The sequence below is a fragment of the Eucyclogobius newberryi genome, unplaced genomic scaffold, assembly GCF_026437365.1.
Source record: "Eucyclogobius newberryi isolate DKJ021-1_F unplaced genomic scaffold, fEucNew1.0.hap1 SCAF_20, whole genome shotgun sequence".
Taxonomy (NCBI): domain Eukaryota; kingdom Metazoa; phylum Chordata; class Actinopteri; order Gobiiformes; family Gobiidae; genus Eucyclogobius; species Eucyclogobius newberryi.
This window is the reverse complement of record NW_027315835.1, coordinates 13,605,025-13,626,723: the sequence shown is the minus strand read 5'-3', so window position 1 is coordinate 13,626,723 and position 21,699 is coordinate 13,605,025. Positions and strand designations below refer to the sequence as shown.

The 21,699-nt window shown below is 38.5% G+C and overlaps 1 protein-coding gene across 14 annotated transcripts in view; it reads right to left on the bottom strand.

Annotated features, from left to right (window-relative positions):
• srcin1b (SRC kinase signaling inhibitor 1b) overlaps nt 1-21,699 on the bottom strand; it is an 80,138-nt gene that overhangs the window by 13,038 nt on the left and 45,401 nt on the right. For 12 of the 14 annotated variants that reach the window (XM_072456650.1, XM_072456653.1, XM_072456648.1 and 9 more), the window contains 10 exons: nt 17,237-17,438; nt 14,008-14,137; nt 12,624-12,795; nt 6,600-7,495; nt 5,834-5,923; nt 4,579-4,619; nt 4,345-4,368; nt 2,361-2,512; nt 1,950-2,125; nt 1,295-1,425 (listed from right to left, as the gene is read on the bottom strand). In XM_072456650.1, coding sequence (XP_072312751.1) covers nt 1,295-1,425; nt 1,950-2,125; nt 2,361-2,512; nt 4,345-4,368; nt 4,579-4,619; nt 5,834-5,923; nt 6,600-7,495; nt 12,624-12,795; nt 14,008-14,137; nt 17,237-17,438 — 2,014 coding nt within the window. The remainder of the gene's footprint in view (nt 1-1,294; nt 1,426-1,949; nt 2,126-2,360; nt 2,513-4,344; nt 4,369-4,578; nt 4,620-5,833; nt 5,924-6,599; nt 7,496-12,623; nt 12,796-14,007; nt 14,138-17,236; nt 17,439-21,699) is intronic. The other 2 variants (XM_072456651.1, XM_072456656.1) reach the window with 1 other exon arrangement.

Here is a 21,699-nt window from a genome sequence, read left to right as displayed (position 1 = left end):
CAGGTGTAAGTGACACATTGGTCACACTGGTTTGAGCCAAGCTTAGTCCTGATGTAGACCTGCTTTGGTCCTGTTTTTAGTCTTGGTTTAATCTTGGTTTAGTTCCAAGGTTAGTCCAGGTTTAGTCCCAATTTTAGTTTGGTGGCAAGTTGTAGTAAATACTAAAATAAAACAGTATTATATTACAGGACCTGTCCGTCTCCAGGACTCTGGGACGACGTGCAGGTCGGATCTGACCCTGTCCTTCTCACCCTGGACAGAGACAATTTGAGCCACTCCCCTCTGGCAGGAGGCCACTCCCCTCTGGCAGGAGGCCACTCCCCTCTGGCAGGAGGCCACTCCCCTCAGGCAGGATGCTACTGTCCATCTGGACCAGAACCTCCCGCTACAAGAACAGTTTATTTCCCTCTGCCTTTACACTCATGAACACTTTAAAACACCTGTCACTTTTACAATGATTTAACAATAATTTAATCATCAACCACTCATTGCACTTTTCACTTTCCGCACTTGTTCTGTAAGTGTAACTATAAATGTTGTGTATATACTTAAGTCTATTTTTATTTTATTAGAAAATGTTATTCATTTCTTTAATGCATGCCTTATTTGTATATGTTGCTTTTATTACTGTTCATTGTATTAGTAATACGACATAATACAGATAATTCTCAACAACTACGAATGTCAACATAGTTTTCTAAAACAAGAAACCGGCTTTACTCCTGGTATAGTTCAAGCTTAGTTCTGAGTTTAGTTCCAGTTTAGAACCACTTTTGATGTGATGATCATGCACCCTAAAACATGTTTTCAATTTGGAAAAAGTAAATTTATTTTAGTAAATAGGGCTTTCCAAAATTGTTGATTATAGCAGGAAGCTAAGAGCCATGAATATAGACCCAAGGTATGTGTATGTTTATGATTGATCACTGATTACAACTGTTTACTACATTATTTAAGTCATTTTACTATTAACCATGCAGAGAAATTCAAACATTAACTGCTGAAAGCAAAATAGCTTCAATTAATCTTACATAATTGCAAAATAAATGTCAGTTTTATGTTAAGGCCTCATAATAAAATCTGCCATGACTTGTCTTTAAAAACTACACAGACATGACTTGAAGCAGGTTGGTTTTAAGAACTTAAGGTGAGGCCAACATTTCTTCATCTTCTCATTTTGTAAAACTAAACGCACACGGCTGAAAGGGACGTGAGATGAATTTTAAGCACAGTGGAGGCAGGATTTAAGGGAGGTTTATTATGTGTGAGAGCAGGACATGCTGAAAGGACTTACTTTTTAACTCGGCGAGTGTGTCTCCTAGCGCCCTCAGCTCTTTGCTCTTCTGATCCACGTCTTGTTCTGTCACCAAACCGTGGTTCACTGAGGAGTTCCTCTGCAGCTCCTCCACCGACTTCTCCAGATCACTGTTGAGTATTACCATCAAGTATTATATAGCTGAATTGCTATTGCTAGTTCCTGCAAGAAGCGTTGTTTGTTAATGTCAAATTATGTTTAAAGTGATATCTGTTGTATGATGCTGTAAAGTGTTGCCTTTAATGATATGTAAGTTAAAATAATAATATCAATAAAGTTATATTAGCTGAATTAACTTGACTATTAGACTATTTTCTAAAGTTATTTTTGTTTGGTGATCAGAATATTTCCAAGTATTGAAATTGAGATTATATTTAGAATTTACATTTAAAAAACGGTTTCAGTTTATGCATTGAAATAGTCCATTTGATTTGATGGCAGTTACCCGTAATCTTGTAGCATTAGTGAAGATTACCACATATTAAAGTCCTTCAAGAAGTAGAGAAGACGTGGTTTATGTGCCACAACTTTGTCTCAACTAAAGCAAAACTCAAATCTGAAGCGCCTCACAAGATATAAAGCACATGTTATTCCAAGTAATCTCTTTTTAAATTAAATTGTATCCTTGACTCACTGCAGCTGCTGAATGAGAAGCTCCTCTTGGTTGAGATACTTGAGTCTCTCTTCTTCCACCAGGAGGCGCTGTCTTTGGAGCGGGTCTTCTTGGGTTCGGGAGGCGTCCAGCATCATGAGGCTCAATTCTGTTTCAGTCTGCCTCAGCAACGATAGGACGGCATCTTGATTTTCCAACTGTGACAGAAGTAAGAAATAAAAGTGAATGTGACATCCAGTTGAGTAAGAACAAAATAATACAAATTTGTAATATGATTTTGGGGCATATGGACGGACAAGACTGACTTTCAATCAGCCACAATACACTTACACATTGATATGGACAGTGAGAATAGGACAGTGAGTTGCAATACAGCAGTACACTACAAATCTTCTGGTAATGGACGATGTCTCATCCTTCTCCGACCCTCACCTGGATGTTGCGCAGCTGTGAGAGCTGTTTGCGGAGTGCGTTGGTGTTCTGCTGCAGGCCCTGGAGGTGCTGCTGCATCTGAGAGCGGGACACCGACACGGGCTGACTGGAGGGCGGGGGCATGAGGGCCAGGGGGGCGGAGGGAGTCAGTGCTGCACACAACCAACATAACATCAGAGCTTGAGAAAGTGATATAAAAGTTAGATATAATAGGATAAAGGGCATGAATGTTAATAGAGTGTTGGGGACATGATAAAATGTAAATAAATGTGGCAAATCACAACTACTATCACCATCATGACTACAGCTGCTACTACTACTAATGCTATTAATTCTCCTACTACTGTTACTGCTACTATATATATACTACTGTATATGTACTATGCTATAGTTGCAACTAGTCCTGCAGTTCTGCTTGCACATTTCTCCCCATGACACGGTGGGTTTCCTACAGCTCTATGTTTTCCCACATCACCACGAAAACACATGCACAATAGGCTAAACTCTCCTGATCAAGCCAAATAAAGATATAGGTTGACTATCGCCATGGACCGATTATTCGACTATTATAAGTGACTAAAGGCCTACATCCCTACAGCTGCAATGTACTGTATATCTACTCTACAGGAACTACTATATTATCTGCCTGTCTGCATTTAGATTAGATTAGAATTACTAAACTGTTTAAATGATCAGACTTTCTTTATTTTGTTGGCTCAAAGTTGGCTAAAATTGCTATACAAAGGTTTGATGAAAACCGCACAGAAAAGCACTGGGGACAGTTCAATACTAAATCCATGCAGTCAAACCATACGGAAAAAGTCTCTAGACAGCTCCAAATATGAGGCACAAGACATCAGATAATCCTTTGAAATGGGAATGAAATCTATGTTGTGACAGTAATTAGGATGTAGAGTCATGCACGAACAAGACAAAGGGAGAATAACCAGCACATAATCAGTCACTCGATAACAGATGGGCTTGTTTTTCCGAGTTGCATTTCAAGGTTTTTTTTTTTTTTTATGATTTTATTTCAGAGCTTTGAAGAACAGTTTACAAAGTGTGGCAGCACCTGGGCACAGACTCACACCTGAACCCAGGGTCAGGAGGTCAAAACTAAGATCCCAGATAATACGGTTCTGAAACTGTGAAATGGTTGGTTGGCTCAGTGGCTACCAGCTGCTCCCACCTGTTCAATACAAGACTTATTTCTCCTGCACAGAAGATGGAGAGATAACACTGATGCAGTAGAAGACATAAAGTGTTTTCAAGTCCACAGACATATAAGCAGCAGCAGCAGCAGATACAAAGCATGAGGCCTGTATGCAGAGCTATGCTGAAATGGAGAATTAAAATGGAAGAATCCAACGTGACCGGAAACTAATTAAAAATATCAAGAACCATCTTTAATTTAGCATTAGAATAATTTTCTCAGAGGTTATTTATTATCAGATAACAAAGGGAAATTCAATTTATTTTCAAATGTCCGCTTAATTTCCATTTTTTTTATCCACTGGGAACTAAAGATATAACTGGTTATCTCAGATCTAATTTTAAACACACTTGAGGTTAAATAGTTTTGTTTCTGACTGAGGTATGGATGATAATAACACATAATATAAAAATGAAATATAGTTACGATGTGTAGCAGGTATAGAACATTAAAATATAGTGCAGTAAATGGGCAAAATCTTTTTATAAAGCTGTTGTTTTTACATATTGTCAATTCACATTTGACACATTAAGTGCAGCTTAAGTGGGAGTACAGGCCCAACATTATAAAAAGCTATCCATTTAGTTTAAGGCCAAGTTAATATTACAAAAAATATAATATACCATGATTTAATGCAACTCATTGTTAACACATAAACACAGGGATATTGATGAAGTTCTATTACTACAGGGAAAAAGTTAGTCCACTGAGACACACAGGGTTAGAATAGAGACATAGGGATAAAGGTAACACTTTGGGAAACATAGCTACCTTTCTTTTTTTTAGTTCGTCCCGCTAAAACAAAAAGCATGAGCACCAGTTACAAAGCAGGGGAAAATTGTCACAGAATAAGATAACGAAGCTTATACAGCAAATAAAAACATGTGACATACTTTAAAATTATGCAAAAAAAGTCAGCTTTATGATAGAAAAACAGCCAATTTGTGCAGCAGTGAAAAGCTATGACAGGCAGTGATAGAATCTTTTATTTTGGCGGGCACTTACTGTCAGTTCCTGAACAGTCGCTCGCTGACTCCATCTTCTCCCTGGAAAAGGCCAGTGTTAATGTACTTATATGGAGCATTACTACAGCTCTACAGTCTGAGGTATTGATATACGATGCAGGATGTGGAAAATATATGTGTCGGCAGCAGCTGAATGTACAATGAGGTGTGTACTGGACATTCCCGACATGATGGATGGTGATGGGGAGTCGAATCTGAATTAGAATTGAATCACTGAGTTTTATAGCAGCCCAGGCAAGTGGAGTCGAACGTTTCTGGGGATAAAAACATAGCAGAGCTTCTCCAATAAAAAGTCTACATCCCAAAAAATAAGCAACGGAAATAATGTTTTCAGAGAGGAAAATTATGTTTACTACAACTTCAGTATCTTGAGAATAATTACAAGATATGTGTTTGTAACCATCAATTCCCAATAGCTCATCCACCTCAATTCTACAATGAATAACAGTAAAATAGCATCAGACACAGTCATTTTCGATTCAAATTTCAATAAACAACTTCATATCAAAATATGCTTTATAACGCTTTAAAATAAGGTTTCTTGAAACAATATTTATAAGATGTTAATAAGTCCTACTAATTTGTTTATAGGCACTTATGAGGCATTTATATGCATGTATCACTTAGTTATTGAAAAATAGTTAAATCAGCATTGTATTAAAGCTCATGCATACAATGTGTACATGGTTTATCAACATTTATAATGTATTATAAGCCATTTAAATGCTTGCAAAAGTAAATTAACAAATAACAAGAGCTTATTAATGCTTTATAAATAGTCCTTAGTCTATCGAACTTTATTTTGAAGCTTTACCAAATAATCTAAAACCAAACAAAACAACTTTTGTAATGTTAAATTACCTTGAGGAGTTCAGTTCAGTTCAACTCGAGAGATAATAATCATCCGCAATTGCAAAAATATTTTTGTACTGAATTTATACAGTTGCTATGTAATATCTATTTCTGTGACACACATATCTAAATCGGAATCAAACAGCTTGATCCCAATACATTCTCTTTGTAAGATAAAGTTATATTTTTAGCAAGCTGAGATGTTTACTTGTCTTTGTCGGGTGATTTTTACATTCTTTCCTCGCTGCTCTTTGGTTCTGTTGCACTCTGTAAGGTCGGCTATTAGGCAGCACTTGATGTTGAATTGATTTAGGGCGTATCCCGTGTGCATAATGGTATAGCAGATAAATGTATGTTTGTTTGTATAAGTGCTGCCTGCTTACGGGCTCTCTGCCTCTGGTGCTCTGCTCAGGACCCGCTGCAGAAGCCCGGTCAGGCTCGCTATCTGCTTCTCCATGGCCTCCATACGCTCCCTGCAAACACACAAACCACAGGCTTTTTACTTTGAAGCAAAAGAGGATTTGGCTAATCTCTGCCCAATTGTGCTATGTTTGTCATTTCCCCCAAAGAGAAAAAAGAAGTACCAGTATTGACTATTTTTCCCTCTTAATAATTAATTGTGTTGGAGTAGGATTCAAATGGGAATACTGTACATATGCAAGCATGGATAGTTTATGTAACAGCTATGCATTCATTGACAGGGGTAAAAACAGAAAACAAACTGTATACATTTGGTTGACATATAACAAATGTGCAGTTTGTATACATACAGTAGATCTACAGTGGACATTGAATAAACTGTTTAAACTACATGTGCATATGATAAGATATGAGATGCATGTGTGTATATCTGAACGTCTTAAGACATCTTTTATTCAGTGTGTTAATAATTTTATGCATGCCTTTTTTTAAATATATTTTGCTACTATTATTATTCATTGTTGTGTGTTACACCTCAAAGCCAAAGCAAGTTTCTAGTTTATGAATTCTGTTCACTGACAATGACAATAAACCCCTTTCTGATCCTGATGTTGATCATGCTTTATGACACTAGAAGTTTAGCGCTTTTTCTTCTTCACAATTTAGAAATAAAAGCACTTCATTACATTCTCTGCTGTTTGTTTATTATACAATTAATGACTTTTGTACCTAGTTTCAGACTCGTTCCCCATCAGTGGGGAACCGTACGTGCCGCCTCCTCCTCCGTCCGCTCCAGCCATCAGACAGAGCTGCTCCGCTGTCAGTCCCATTCCAGCGTGCCCTCTGGCTTTGGGACTGTCCCCAAACACAGACGAGGTCACAGAGTCACGCCGTAAACTCTGCCTCCCTGGTGACCCCCGCCCCGGCATGGTCCCTCCGTAGGGATCCCTCATATCTCTCATGTCTGGGATCTTCTGCGGAGAGGAGGGAGGGGGCACTCGCAGTCCCATGGCCAGCATCGAAGCAGCATAGGCGTCATTGTAAAGTTGTCCCCCGGGTCTGTACAGTGCCTCCCGTTCCATTAACTCGCCTTGTAACGCAGCGGCTGAGTATGAAGTCAGTGTTCGGACAGAGCCGGCGCCCCCTCCCCGCCGGTACAGAGAACCATAGGGGTCTGCTCTGCTTGGGATAGGCGAGTGCGGACCTCCTGCTAGACTCAACCGTCCCGGGTCTGGACCAAGCGAGTACGGGTCAGCGTAGATGCCCCCTCCTCCGCGATCATCCCCCCTCAGCAACACCATACTCCGGGACCCCCCCACCTCGTCATCCGGCTTCACGTCCCTGCGCTCCAAAATGGCACTTGACGAGGAGACGAAGGCGGCCTGCGGGTGGTGAGGCTGCTGATGGGGAGAGGAGTGGTGGGACTGGGAGTGCGGGTGGGGCAGGGAGTGGGTGTGGTGCGGGGGTCCGGCGTAGGAGGAGGGCCTGCCGCCGCTGTACAGGAGCCTGGCCCGGGAAGGAGAGCCCTGCGGGGGAGAGGCTGAGGCAGACGAGTGCTGGGAAGACATGTGCGTGTTACTGAGGCGGCGGTTTGGAGAGTCCTGAGGGGCGTACACCATCTCCCTCTGAAGACACAAAAACATCACAAAACGTTTAGTTGCGTGAGTTTGACTTTAGCGTGGTTAAAAAAAATCATACCAAGATACTTCTCGATACTAAAACCAATATCAAAACTATCCTCATCACATAAATAGGACATGTTTTGAATTATCGTGCTCTACATGAGAATTATCATCATTAAATAAACTACTTGAAATGTATATTCTATCATATAAAAACATGTTTATTCATCATGATTGTAGTATCTTAATTGTTATTGAATATCAAACATTTTCTCGTGTACCAAAATGTAGTTTATTTTCGTACTGGTAGTAACACTAATTGACCTTCAAACAATGATAGAGAGCTATGGTCTAAGCTCTGGAAGATACTAGAGCATTTATTTACCGGTAGTTAATTTGCTCGTTGTATTACCTGCATTTCCTCAACAGTATTAAAAAAACGTCTTTTTTTCTTTTCTATCAGCTAAAAAGAGAACACATAATGTGTTTTCAAGGTCCCAGTGGTATTCATGTTTCCTCAGTGACTAGACACAGAAAACGTTGAAATTTAGCTTGCGTCTTGGTGATAGTGCTGACCGGAGGAAACCCTTTGAGTCTTAGCTCTGCTATGGAAATTTTATGTGAAAATGACAAAACTTCTGACACTGATTGAAGTCAGAAAAGCACAGAAACCTACTCTTTGGTGAGGATGCAAAAAAAGAGCAAAAACCAGCCCAAGATGTGAAGAGTTAAGTGATTGCCAAAGCGAGCTGCTCAGATGATGTGCACTGGCTCCTGATCCACTGGCTGCTGCAAACTGGCATGACATTGCCTGAAAGAACTTGTTTGATTTATAAGCTGCCTGCTAGTGTTCACACCAAGAATTACTTATGCTTTACTTAGGTTCTCTGCAGGCATTTTGTACAACCAATGTCCAAGTAGTGTGCAATTGTAATCTATCAAAAGACAAAGCTCATCTACATAACCGTATATATATATATATATATATATATATATATATATATATATATATATATATATATATATATATATATATATATATATATATATATATATATATATATATACATAACCATTCATTCATAGCAGTCACTTTCACATTGACATGAGAGCCTCCAAATTGCATTTTAAATTGCCCTTGATTGTTTATTGATAGACTGAGCGTGGCTGGTTTCTCTTTGGCTTTGTGCCTAAAATGTCACAGGGCGTAATGCAGAACAGAACAAGGGCAGAGACCTCCAATGAAAGCGCAAAGGCAGTCAAGAGTTTCAGACACAGCGAGGGAGCACAAAAGAGGGCAACGTAGTAATTACATATAGACTTCTTCGGGATGCAGGGCAAATTGAAAAAAAAAAAAATAATATTTCCACATAATAATCCATACAGCGCCCTGTGGAGAGCCTTGTGCTGCCATCATCCTCTAGCTTGTATCTTAGCAACTGCTCCTTATCGACGCCAATGCAAAGTGTAAAGACATTTCAACGCACCTCCAAGACCTCCTCAAAGCCACACAAGACGACTGCTGCAGTTAACGTCCCCCAAGGATGGTCCCTTGACACCGTTTGCCATTGCTCTATCGCTAAATATGCCAATCCATCACATCCTAAACTACTCTGCGCTAGTGGACTTCAATAATCCAAGTCATGCTTTTGTGGTCAGCGATCGGGGGAATAATCTTGCCACGCTTGGCTAGGTTTCTATAAGCTCGCCCCATACACAGTCACCTTGGCAGTTAAAAGAGGCAGTACTTCACAGGCATAAAAATCAAGGTATAATGTTGTAAAATGCTGCGAGATATTGGCAGCCAACCGTTCCTGAAGGAGTCGTGAAAAAACTGACCTCTATAACATTAGCGGGCAACTAGAAATCATCTATACCGTTGGGCAGGGAAGCAATCAGGAGCAGAAGCAGGTAAACAAAAGCCCTAGGGTGCAGGACAAACTGTCAAAAGCAACCTTGTCATAAATAACGCATTTAGCATTCAGTCCCAGTCAGTTTTTTGCACATGTCTGCATTTTGGAAGCAATCTGGTTTGTCATTTTATTCGGAGCCACAATTTTCACATTACCATAATCACAAAGTAATTAGACGGTAACGAAATGTAACTGCTTGTGCGGAAAACACTTACACAGCAAAATCCAATAGTATTAGGTTTTGCACATTTGTATCCTTATTTATGCCCTTTTTAATTTTGGAGAATAAGTAATTGCAAATCTGTCTGATGCCACAGTTGCTGCTAAAGCTCAGGAAATGAATTAGGGATGAATTTCTTTATTCTTGCCAGTCAAACACGAGAAATTCTTCTTGTGTTTTATGGCGGCTGGTAGACTTTATTCTTTAGACTTCATTCTTCAGTTCAAAGCCCACAAATTCCAAGCATTCGTGGGATTCTTCTTCCTCCACCCCATCTTTTTCCTCTTCTTCTTTGGTGTTTTGTCTTCTCCACTTCCTCTCGCCTCTCTTCTTCTTCTTTTTCCTCTTCTTTCTCCCTTCTTCCATCCCAGTGCATCCACCCACTATAATTGTGATTTCTGGAGTTAATTGTGCATCTACTGTGGACAGGAAACCAGCGACGCCCATACCTCCATTTCTTTACTTTGATTACTCTGACTCTCCAAAAGTAGACTTTCTTTACTCTGACTCCAATTTAGCGCCTTTAGCGTGTTTTCTAATTCTGCCCAATCAGTTCCAAGGAATCTTCCTGCAGCTTCAGCAATGATCCTGATAGAGGAAATGAGGAGATGGCGTGGATTGTAGTCCGTATGTATTTTTGCAGCAGGTGGTGAGTCAGTTTTAAGTGGTACCTTCTATGTTCAAATGATTCGCTAACGGTCCATTTTCCATTTAGCTGTACATCTACAATCACTGCGCGTTTTTATAACACAGTCCTCGACTGAACCTGGAGGAGCGGTCTATCATCTGGTGTTTATGCCGCGGTGCATCTGTCAGAGCAGGCAACGCTAACTGACCCCAACAGATGCGCTACAGCGTGTGATGGAACGTGGAGTAGATGGAGAAAAGTAGTGGATTAAGTAAGATAGGTACACAAATTAGGAATGTTAAAATACTATACTAATTGATACTGATACTAGTATCCAAACTAGATACTTAATTGAAGTATCAACACAAAGAAAAACATCACAAACATATAACATTAGCAAACTGCAGATGAAACGTTGCCATGGTGACAGGAATGCAGGGCATACAACCCCCATCAAGCGACTGGTTTTTGGATTAAAATGAACTTTTCTCCGATGACAAAAACAAAAATGCTAAAAAGACTAGTTTCAGTCCACAAGATGAATTTAACAGACATAACGTTATTGTGTTTTACATACTTTTGTAATAATGTGGCCGAATGTTAATGCTAAACAACGGCTGCATGATTCCGAATCTTCTCTAATCAAGTTCTGACTCAGCATGCGTCAGCATTGGCGACTAAACCCAACCCACGCAGGGGTCAGTCAGTGAGAGAGTGAGAAGACTCAGTTCCATCAGAGGAGGTTCAAGATGAGGGCTCATTTCTGGCCTAGCAATGACATTCCAGAGACACGCCCGGAAAAGCAAACTTTTCTCTCCCATAACTGAGAATTCTGTCAGTTTGTTTTAGATGTGATTTAAACTGCATCATGCAAACTCAAGCAAAGGACCTTTTTGCAACTTTTCAAGTCCAGAACAAAATTTGGATCCAGGCTTCATCAATGAATTAGTGCAATGGCCTTTTTATCTGAGGAACGCCTCAGAGCCAAGGAAAACGCAGATCACTGAACCTGATCCAGTGCTTCTTCAGCCTGATAAAGTGGCCGTGCCCAGCGTGAGGACTGAGCTGCTGCCGTCTCTCCCTGAGTGAACTCTGGAGGCGTCACATGGACACAGCTCCATGAACATCAACAACAACACAGGCCCATCTGGATCAGGCAGCTTCTTCTGGTTTGACCCAGAGGAAGCTAAATTGAAGCCGTTTGAGGATCCTGGTGGATCACATTTATGAACAAAAGAGTGTTTTAATCAAATATACTGAATTTTCACATTTTCAATGTGTCATTTTCATGGAATTAGGCTTAATTTCAGTCATTAAACTTATTTTCTAAGCTCCTGGCATGTTTTAGAACCTATGTATAGACCACTCAACGATTCAATTACTAAATTAGTTGAAGATTATTTCAGTTGCGAATAAATGAATGATAAGTATAAATTATAGAACAGGACCAGATTGGTTTTATTCTGGATTGAAACTATTATAAATGGTACACATTTTTCAAATAAATAATAATAACTAAATGGTTAATCTACCAGCCAAGGGGAATCTAAATGAAAAGTGTTTTTATGTCACATTAAAATTAGACAAACTGAATTCAAACCATAAAAAGAGGTAATTAGTTAGTTAAATCTAACCAGTTCCTTGTTCTCACATTCTTTGGCACATCGCTGATCTTCACAGGAAAGTTTCTTCTCACAATATTTGTAACATTATTTTCACACCATGACGTCTCCACACTCCAGAAGAAAATACAAATGTCTGCCCCAATATATCCGTGCAGAGGTATTGACATATTTTAGAGAAAACAATAGAATTTCAACGCTTAAGACAATTCTTTGTTTGTCTTTTAATCTGAATGACCCACAAGCTGTACTCTGAATGAATTTTAATGAGGGAAAAGGTGTCACTGTGTCTGGATCATTTTACTGGCTTCAGTTTACATGCTGGCACCACACTAAATAGAGTTATCACACATGAAGAACGCTTAACGACTCGTCTGTAGTTCCTCAGCCCACTCACTTATTTTGGCAAAACATCGCGGGTCTACAATACTTTCTATTGAAATCACCTTCTGTTTGAGTTTGTTTCTATGGACCATTCAAAAGCTTTTGTTATTTAATTGACACCAATTAGTGAATTTAGTCTGAAAGAAAGGATTACATTTAAAATGATTGTTTAGCTTAGACAAGTACAAATGAATGTACTGCTAAAATGAAATAGCTGAATGCCAAAACAGCACTGCCTTCACATTGCTCAAAACCCAATACGGATTTTGCAATTGCATACCAAAGATACCAGCTAATTTCTTCTCATTAATATTGCACAGTGCAGTAGACAATAGTTAAAAGCTCATCATGGACAGACACTTACCCGGAGGTCTCCATTGGCCAAGTGCGGGTTGTGGTGTCCAGGGTAAGTTCCATAAATGGGCTCTTTGCAGTAAATCTTAATTACGCAGCGATCTTGAACGTCTCTCGGGTCCTCCAGCTCATAAAAGACATTACGAGTCTCATCTTTGATCAACAGCGCTGTGGTTGGAGACCTGAACATTGATATCCATCAACAAAGGACAAAAGAAGTGCCATATTAATAAACAGTACATGTGATTCTAATGCATGGGCATTAGGTTTCTAGAGGGAATAAGGAATTGGCAAATCTTTAAAGCGTGAGGTGGCCCTAATGAGACAATCAACAATCCGCACTCTGAAATAGAACTCATCATAAATATAATAGAAGAGCAAATTTGGACATAAATAATAGAATATATTATTGATTTTCTCTTTTTTTAATCTGAGTAATGAATGCACTAAGAAATGTGATAATACTATGGCCTTCAATCTTTTTTCTTCTTGAGTGACCACAGCAAATGATCTGTTTCTCGGTTTATCTGGACTTAGACGTGCACAAAAGTAAGCTTGAGACTAAAGAAGGAGACAGCAATTTATCTTGTTGACAATTAATGTGGCACAGTCTTCATACACTACATAAATATATAACAGTGAATGTTGGCTTTGTAAAGTATGAGTTATAGGAAAGCTTCTGCACAGCTGAGAATGCGACAGGAGCACAAGAGAGCATAACTGCAGATGAGAAATAGAATCATGCATCAGGTAGAAACCTTCAACAATACCTCCAATGAAAATACCATCACTGTCTCATCTATAACCACAGCCTGGTACTTTTGACTCAACTCTGTGGCATCGAGACCAGTCCCAAGTACAAAAGAGATTCAGATCCTTTCAAATCTTTATACCAAATGAACAAATACAGCTTGTATTTTTGTAATTTATATGTTTTTTGTAAATTGTCCTTCTTTAAAAAGTGTTTTCACAAGTCCAAGTCAAGTCTGGGTCACCGTCTATACTTTCTGATAATGAAGTGTAACTACATCTGTGTAATTTCTCAGATTAACCATTACATTAATCCAAATTCCTACTATACCATTAAAAACCATAACAAATCTATTAACTCTGTTGCAATTAGCCAAAGCCTATCTTTATTGCTTGGTAACTCATCATAAGAGATGTGTAGCATTTACAGTTTCTCCCTTGGTAAACCCTTAACATTTTTGCACATACACTTTAGGAATAATTGTATACATCATTTTCACTTCACTTGTGTCTCTATCATGTAATGGCTGAGTTATCTGTTCTTTTCCTCTGTATCTACCTGCGTTGCAACAATGAAATTTCCCCATGTGTGGACAATAAAGGATTATCTTATCTTATTATATGGCAGATGTTGTGGTGGTTACCTGAGCATTGCCATGGTGAGCCTCTGGGGGAACATGTGCACGATGAGGGCCCTCAGAGTGTCCAGGCTGGTCAGCTCGTGGGTCAGGTGCACCCTCCGCGTCTCCTCTCCGAGCTGCAGGAACAAGATCCCTGCATTTATGGACGGGGAGCAGCAATGAGGGGGTGTACAGTGACGTCATGGATGAAGAGAGTGGGGACAGAATTCAACAATGTAAATCAACTTTTAGAGCATGTTTTTCCTAAAGGTTGTAACTTTAAAAATGGCATTCAAGTTTAATCAAGAAGTAAAGAAAGTGGAGGGCTTGTTTCCAAGGAGATGTTATTGCTTTGTCAGGAATGTTCCTCAGTATGGCATTATCTATCTCCATGGAGAAAAGAGGTAATGCCATTTTTTCAAGGTATTTTTTGTTTAGCTATTAAATAAAAAGCAAGATATGTTAAATTCAATACCGTGGAACATTCCAGAAAAGTAACAGTGCACTTTAAACATTACAAAACATTAACTGTAAAACTGTTTCAGAAAATTCTTAAGCAATAATTCTAATATTACTTGCTTGTGTAAAATATTCTTTGACATAATTTATTCAGTTTGACCCTGTACAGGTTTTTACAAAATGTTGTGAAAATGTGATTGTACCGTATATATGTCAAGTTTTTATTTAATTTTAACTCATAATGTATGTGCAAGTATGTTTTTGTGTATTTGTTCATTTTATGGAATGTTTTGTTGATGTTTTATTTGGATATTCTATGTTTGTTTGTTTGTTTAATCTGTGTTTAACAGGGTAAGATAAGATTACTTTTCTCATTAGGTTTTCCCTGTATAAATAAATAAATACAAGTAATAAATGAAATTAAGTACTCAAGTAGCCAAGAGTTCAGAAAGTCAACTTGCTATTTCAAGCTGATAAAAAACCCATTTAATAAATCAAAGAAAGAAAGAAAAACAATATCCTAAGAAGCTCATGGCTAACTCCGTTATAAAACTGCCTATATTGATTAAAGATAATTGCTGATTAATTAGTCTGGCCCTTATATTAAAATAACCTTGCCACCAGTGAGGCAAAGTCATAAAGACAGACAATTAACAGCAATAATGTAAGCAGTGGTGTCTGATAAAGTCTTATAACCTTTGATTAAAACAGTCAATACCACTGCTGCAGCACCTTTGGACATTTGCACCATCAGGCTCCTAATTTATTTCATCTCAACAATTAAATCCCCTCGAGACCGGCAATCACAATCATTCTCTCATTAGCTGTACTCAGACAGGGGAGAAACAGCTGCAAATGTGCAGTCTAACTAATGCAAGTTAAGTATGAGGAAGTACTATCGCTTTATCAAAGAGATTTATGAAAGTGAGTTTGATCAAATGAGCCCATCTGGTCATAGTGCAGTGTGTAATGTGCACAATGCTCCAGACATTGTCAATAAAACATAATAATGATCATTATTATAATCCTGTTTTGAATTTAAGTAGACGATAGAAGTGGGAATTCAAATGGTGATTACAATGACAGCACACAAACCACGTCAATGCCTTTAAGATATTATATTTTAAGTAGTGGTTATGAAATTATTGACGTATTAGTTTATGACGTATTAGTTTATGACGTATTAGTTTATGACGTATTAGTTTATGACGAATTAGATTATGACGTATTAGATGTCAGACTACTGCATAGCAAATATTCATCTGTGGTTGTCCTTAATTCTTAATCATTTAAGGTTTTATTTTTCCTGGTGTCGTCCTGGTTCAGTACTGGTTTTGTCCAAATTTAGTTGTGATATAGTCTTCAGTGGTGTAAAGTTACTACAAATAAGCACAAAAGGAATGTAATTAAGTAGTTTTAGTTTTTTTTGGCAATTGTACAATTTCAGTACTTTTTTTAATCATGTCTTTGTATTCGTGTACATGTCATTTTTCATTCGTGCCGTGTACCAGTAATCGTAATTTGTTACATTTAAAATCAAAGGAGCAGTACAGTACAATATTTGTATTTCTACAGTACAATCCTTATATTTCTAATACACCCCAGTTTCGAATAATAATAAATGTCTTCTCCGAAACCACATGTGTCTCGTGTTGATGGATAAGTGAACGTGGAGAATTAATTTGCTTCCTGCTCCTGTCATTAATCACATGCGACAGGTAATGAGGGAGGCAGCAGACAGCTCTGTTAAAATCCTGCCTGTTCCTAAACCTATCCGCGCACAACTGACTTTCACTTGACACTGGTTTACTCGATTTACATTGACGCTGCCAGTCGCCTCCGGTCATGACATGGCAGAAACATTCAGCTACAAACCAGACAAACCGGAGTGTCTGCCAACCGTCACAATAGATTTACAATATTTTAGGATTTGTATTTCCAGTTGGAATGATATTACACATTGGCATGTTATTAGAGTTAATGTTACCACTTTAAAATACACCTTCTGGCCTTAATCAAGCATGATCAGAGACTTAATTCATCATAAGCAAATAGTTTATTATAATAACGAAAGAACAACTTGGTCAAGGGGTTTGTGGTTGGATTAAGGGTGTTAATAATTAGTTCATCATTAATTAACTTAAGCCTTTTGTTCATATTTTATTAAGACCAATAAAAGTGTTTTTATTATAAAGTAAGCAATACTCTCTTCCAAAACCAGGATATTGTTGTACATTGGACAGTTTGAATAATTTTAATATCTGCAAAACAACAATCATACTGATTGCTTTAGTCCGTAGCTTAGTCATCATAAAATTAATTAAATAATCAAATAAAATTAACTTAGATACACATTTTAATTTAATTGTATTTATTTATTAACCTTTATCTAATTAGGTGAGGACCCACTGAGTTCGAGACCTCTTTTTCAAGGGTGACCTTAAGTTGTTATTCTAATATAAAGCAGTCATCCCAAAAGCATTGCTTCTGTTCTAATTGTATTGTTTTTATTTTAACGGTTTGATTAATAATTCTATCATTGTGACTGTTTAAAATAATAATAATAATAAAACACGTGCACTCTGCAGCCCAGAGTGTATACTATAATTTCTTCTCTATTAAGGTCCCATCAGAACGTCCTCCTATCCAACTCAATGAGATTGTATTTATAGCTAATAGAATAGCCATTGTGCACAATGAATGAGTTCTTCTTGTTCACAATAAATCCAATTGATGTTTTTAGGAGAGCTTGCCACATTGGCCTTTCTGACGCCCACTTAACTCAAGTCCTGACCTGGAGCGCGCAGCTTGGCCTGGCTGGAGGAGCGGGCCAGCGGCAGGCTCTGTCTCAGCCGGTTCATTCGGTTGAAGCCCATGGGGAGGTCTGGCTCGGACATGGTTTCCAAGTTTTCAGCCGAAGCGAAGGATACTCGGCTGGCCTGATCGGCGAGGGCAGGCTGAGGGGGGCTGAGGCGCGTCACACGAGGGGTACGACTCTGAGCAGAGAGAAAGTGTCAGGGATGAAAGATTAGTCCATTACAGTGACAATTTTGTGAGATGGGAATATAGCAGTCAGTGTGTAGGCGACAGAATGAGGAGAGTACAATGCTGAAAATGGTTTGAGAAAATCAATGCAAAGACACAAAAGCTACAGAAGAAATCTTTAGTACATGGGACACAAAAGAGGCTGCGATATAATGTGCCTCAGCCATCTGAACAAAGGGAGGATCCTGAGGACAACATTAGTAGCACAAACCCCTTAAATAACATGACTTCAGAATCTGATTAAAAAAAAAGTTATTTGGACACTGTTTGTGGCTTTAATTTTGCATGTAATACTGTATACGTAACTGGTGCTGAACAGACATTAATAAAAGGCATGTGAACATTTAGGTTAAACTATGTCACTTTTGTAACTATGTATTCATCACAGTAAAAGTGCATATTATTATTGAGCAATACAGTGGAACGTTCCAGGCAATGCAAAAGTATTTCCAAGTCGCTCGCAGCTCCACAAAGCTCTACTCCCCATACTCGGCCTTTCTAATGACTACAATAGACTTAAATTTGATCGTGTCCACCAGGCTACAGCAGCAATGTTTAATCTGCCAACCCGACCAGACGCCGGAGCCCAAATTGTGTGGGACCCCTCATTAGAGCACTACCAGGCGTTGCCCGAGCAGGTTGGCTTTTAATGAATCTGCACTGACTGACATTTTCCAGCCCAAAGGAAGCCGTAATGAGCTCCCATAGTGCAGCGGAGAAAGCAGCCACGCATCTCCACTGTCACGCTCCAAATACCGACGGTTTGTAAGTGCAAACATGATTATATCACAACATACAAATTAGAACAACGCTGAATCACACCACATTCATGCACAGAGAGGTGTTATAAAGTTATACGAGGCTGCTGCCCTAAGATTTATAGCTTTGTAGTTAGCTTTCTACCTCATAAAATTCAAGTTACGGGCCAGAAAATAAAGCAAGAATGATAAATTTGGCTTTGTGAACTGTGAGAGAAAGAAGAAAACAGACATTATAAGAAAAGGAAACTGAATACTTGAGAGAGGAATGTGCAGAAAGATACATAAAATACTTTTTTGACTTTGTTCTAAATTTAGTCAGCTCAGCGTGACATCTGTGGCAGCCAATATTTCTCCCACCGTGACGTCGCACTTTGAAACCGCTTGTAGCAGACAGCGTTTTAGAGACACATACTGTATTGTAGACAAACAAAGTATCACTACACCTACTTTAAACACAACCAGTTTACTCGCAGATTTGGCACATGTTGGATGATAGTTATTCAAATTAGATGTGTAATGAAAGAGCATTAAGGTATTAAGCTGATTTTTGTTATTTGCATCAAACCACAAACATTACATGACTGCAAAACATGAATCTAGAAAACATAAATCTGATTTGTATAAATCTGTAAAGATACATAGTAAATGTAAACTTTATGCATGCCTTGTTTTATCATAGTTTACATTTTACTGTTATTATTCATTGTTTTATGTTGTACCTATTGCCGAAGCGAGTTCATAGTTTAGAATTTTGTTCACTGGCAATAAATTGTATTCTGATTACAGTCAATGCAATAGAATATAAAATAATAAATAAAATAAAAAAATGCTGTAAATTAAATTGATCTGGCCCAGTTTAAACAGTTTTCAATACGGTACACTGACACTGGTCTTGAGGCCGCCATATACACCTAATAAAAGATATTGTTATTCATATTACTGGAGATTTTGGACTTTGTTTAACAGGAACACAGATCTGAGAAACCATAAACACATAGAGGAACCAGAGTGGCTCAGGTACAGGATCTTAAGCCACAACAGTGACAATACAACACCATTTGCCACATAAACATATACTGGTGAGTTATGTACAAAGTAGAATGTGTGCATTACATTGGTTTACATTGGTTTAGAAAAGTTAAAAACCACAACATGTTGGGATTCATTGTTTAACATGTATTTTACCTTCGAGTGTTTCATTCATCTGTCACAAGACTGATCTATAAAAGGCAGCATCAAACAGAAGTAGCAATCCTATAGAGACACCTCTGCTCTGAGAGGAAGAGAACATATCAAATATAATACTCCAGTTCTGTTCAGTGCATGAGAAAGAGTTTCTCAAGTGATTCTTGCTTCAAAGCACGACTGGAGCAGCACGTGCATTACCTCGGTGTCGAGAATTAACATGGGGCAAAGGCATGTCTTCTTCAATTGGAAAGATAAATATTGTATCTACTCTAAAGTGCAGTATGAACAGTCCATTTACACATTATTGTCAGATTATGTGTATGTGACGCATACAAGAGGCTAAGTGTCTCTGTGTTTACTCCACTGACTCGCTGTTTGACCCAGATAGTATCTCCAGACACTATGAGTAATAATACATCACAGTGAGCAATTTGGAGGTCCCGAAAAAAGAAAGAGGGAGGGTAAACAGAGGATATTAATTATTCTTGTGTAAGTGTTCAGGTCAGTGTGGTCAGTGGACTGGAGAAACGTGTAAATTCACCGCCTGATACATGATGATTGTGTTAATGGTCAGAGCTGGAGAGACGTGGCATCTACATTATTCTAGATTATTTCTACTTGACAACCAGATACAAGTAATGAAAAAAATTACAAATTATTTTAAATTCATCCCCAACGAGAAATGATGTTTGGTTAGACGTGCAGCTGCAGAAAGACTGTCTCATTGGAGCGGCGTGGCAGACATAGGCCAACACACCGATGACAAATAATTAGTAGGAAGTAGAATCCTCCTCAGACTCGCGGAGCTGCCATCGCCCTCCTCACGGTAATTATAACATCATTATTACAGACAAAGATTTTATTTTACATGTATCCAATAAAACCGAGTACAACATAATTATAGAATTATAGTCTTGTCGTAATGTTTCGCTCAACTAGCTACCATCTGGCTGCCTGCACTTAACTTCCAAATTCAGTGAAAATAATCCTGTCTGGCAGAGCGGCTGCTAACTGCACAGCGCCGTCCCCGGGCTACGACACTACGACACACACACCATCGGAAATTAAGAGGCTGGGACTAATTGTAATTTAGGCTTAGTTATTATTTTCTATCAGGTAGGCTGTATTATTGGGTGGGATAATGGAACACAGCTGCCAGCACATGGGTACATGCAATGAGGAAATCAGGAGGGTGAAATTGTGATGTGCTGTTGGAAGCAGAACATTTCCAGATTTAACGGAATTTACATCTGTAGTAGTAGTAGTAGTAGTAGTAAATTGTGCACTGTAGTAGTAAATTGAGCACTGTAGTAGTAGTAGTAGTAGTAGTAGTAGTAATAGTAGTAGTAGTAAATTGTGCACTGTAGTAGTAGTAGTAGTAAATTGTGCACTGTAGTAGTAGTAGTAGTAGTAGTAGTAGTAGTAGTAGTAGTAGTAATAGTAGTAGTAGTAAATTGAGCACTGTAGTAGTAGTAGTAGTAATAGTAGTAGTAGTAGAAGTAAATTGTGCGCTGTAGTAGTAGTAGTAGTAATAGTAGTAGTAGTAGTAGTAGAAGTAAATTGTGCGCTGTAGTAGTAGTAAATTGTGCACTGTAGTACCAGTAGTTAGAAATAATGATACATTCATAACATTTAACTTTTACTTTGCATCATTATGTCCAATAAAAGAAAAATACCCATTCACTTTTTGTAGAATAAAAAAATTAAGCCCTTTTGAGACGAATCAGCAGTGGTTCCAATAATATAGGATTTCTGAAAAGTGTATCTCTACTTTCTTAAATTTAAATTTGCAACCAGGAATAAAGTCAGAATTCATTTTGGCAAGGTTCATAAACCACTACAAAGTATGCCAAGAACTATACCAAAACTCAGAGATTAACTAACATGAACAACGTCACAAAGGCGTGATAAAAAGCACAAGACGTTCTATTAAAAACAATACAACATAAGCATTTGTTTTATGGTCAACGCAGACAAATGAAACAACAAGCCTTACCCCTAACACCAGCATGTTGTACAGCCTCTATATCCACCTACATGTTCTGCTCTTGTGTCGGTTTGAAAAAGCTTGAATCTGATTGGCTGCTCTGTCAGGTTCCCCAGCAGCAGCCGGACACTGTATTTGATTTATGAAGCAGCTGTGCACATCTGTAGACTGACCGACCAATCACATCCCCCCAGCGCCGCACGGCCATTAGCACTACATACCACGGTGTTCCCTTACAGCTACAGAACAGTCCTCTATTTTATACAGAAGTTATTT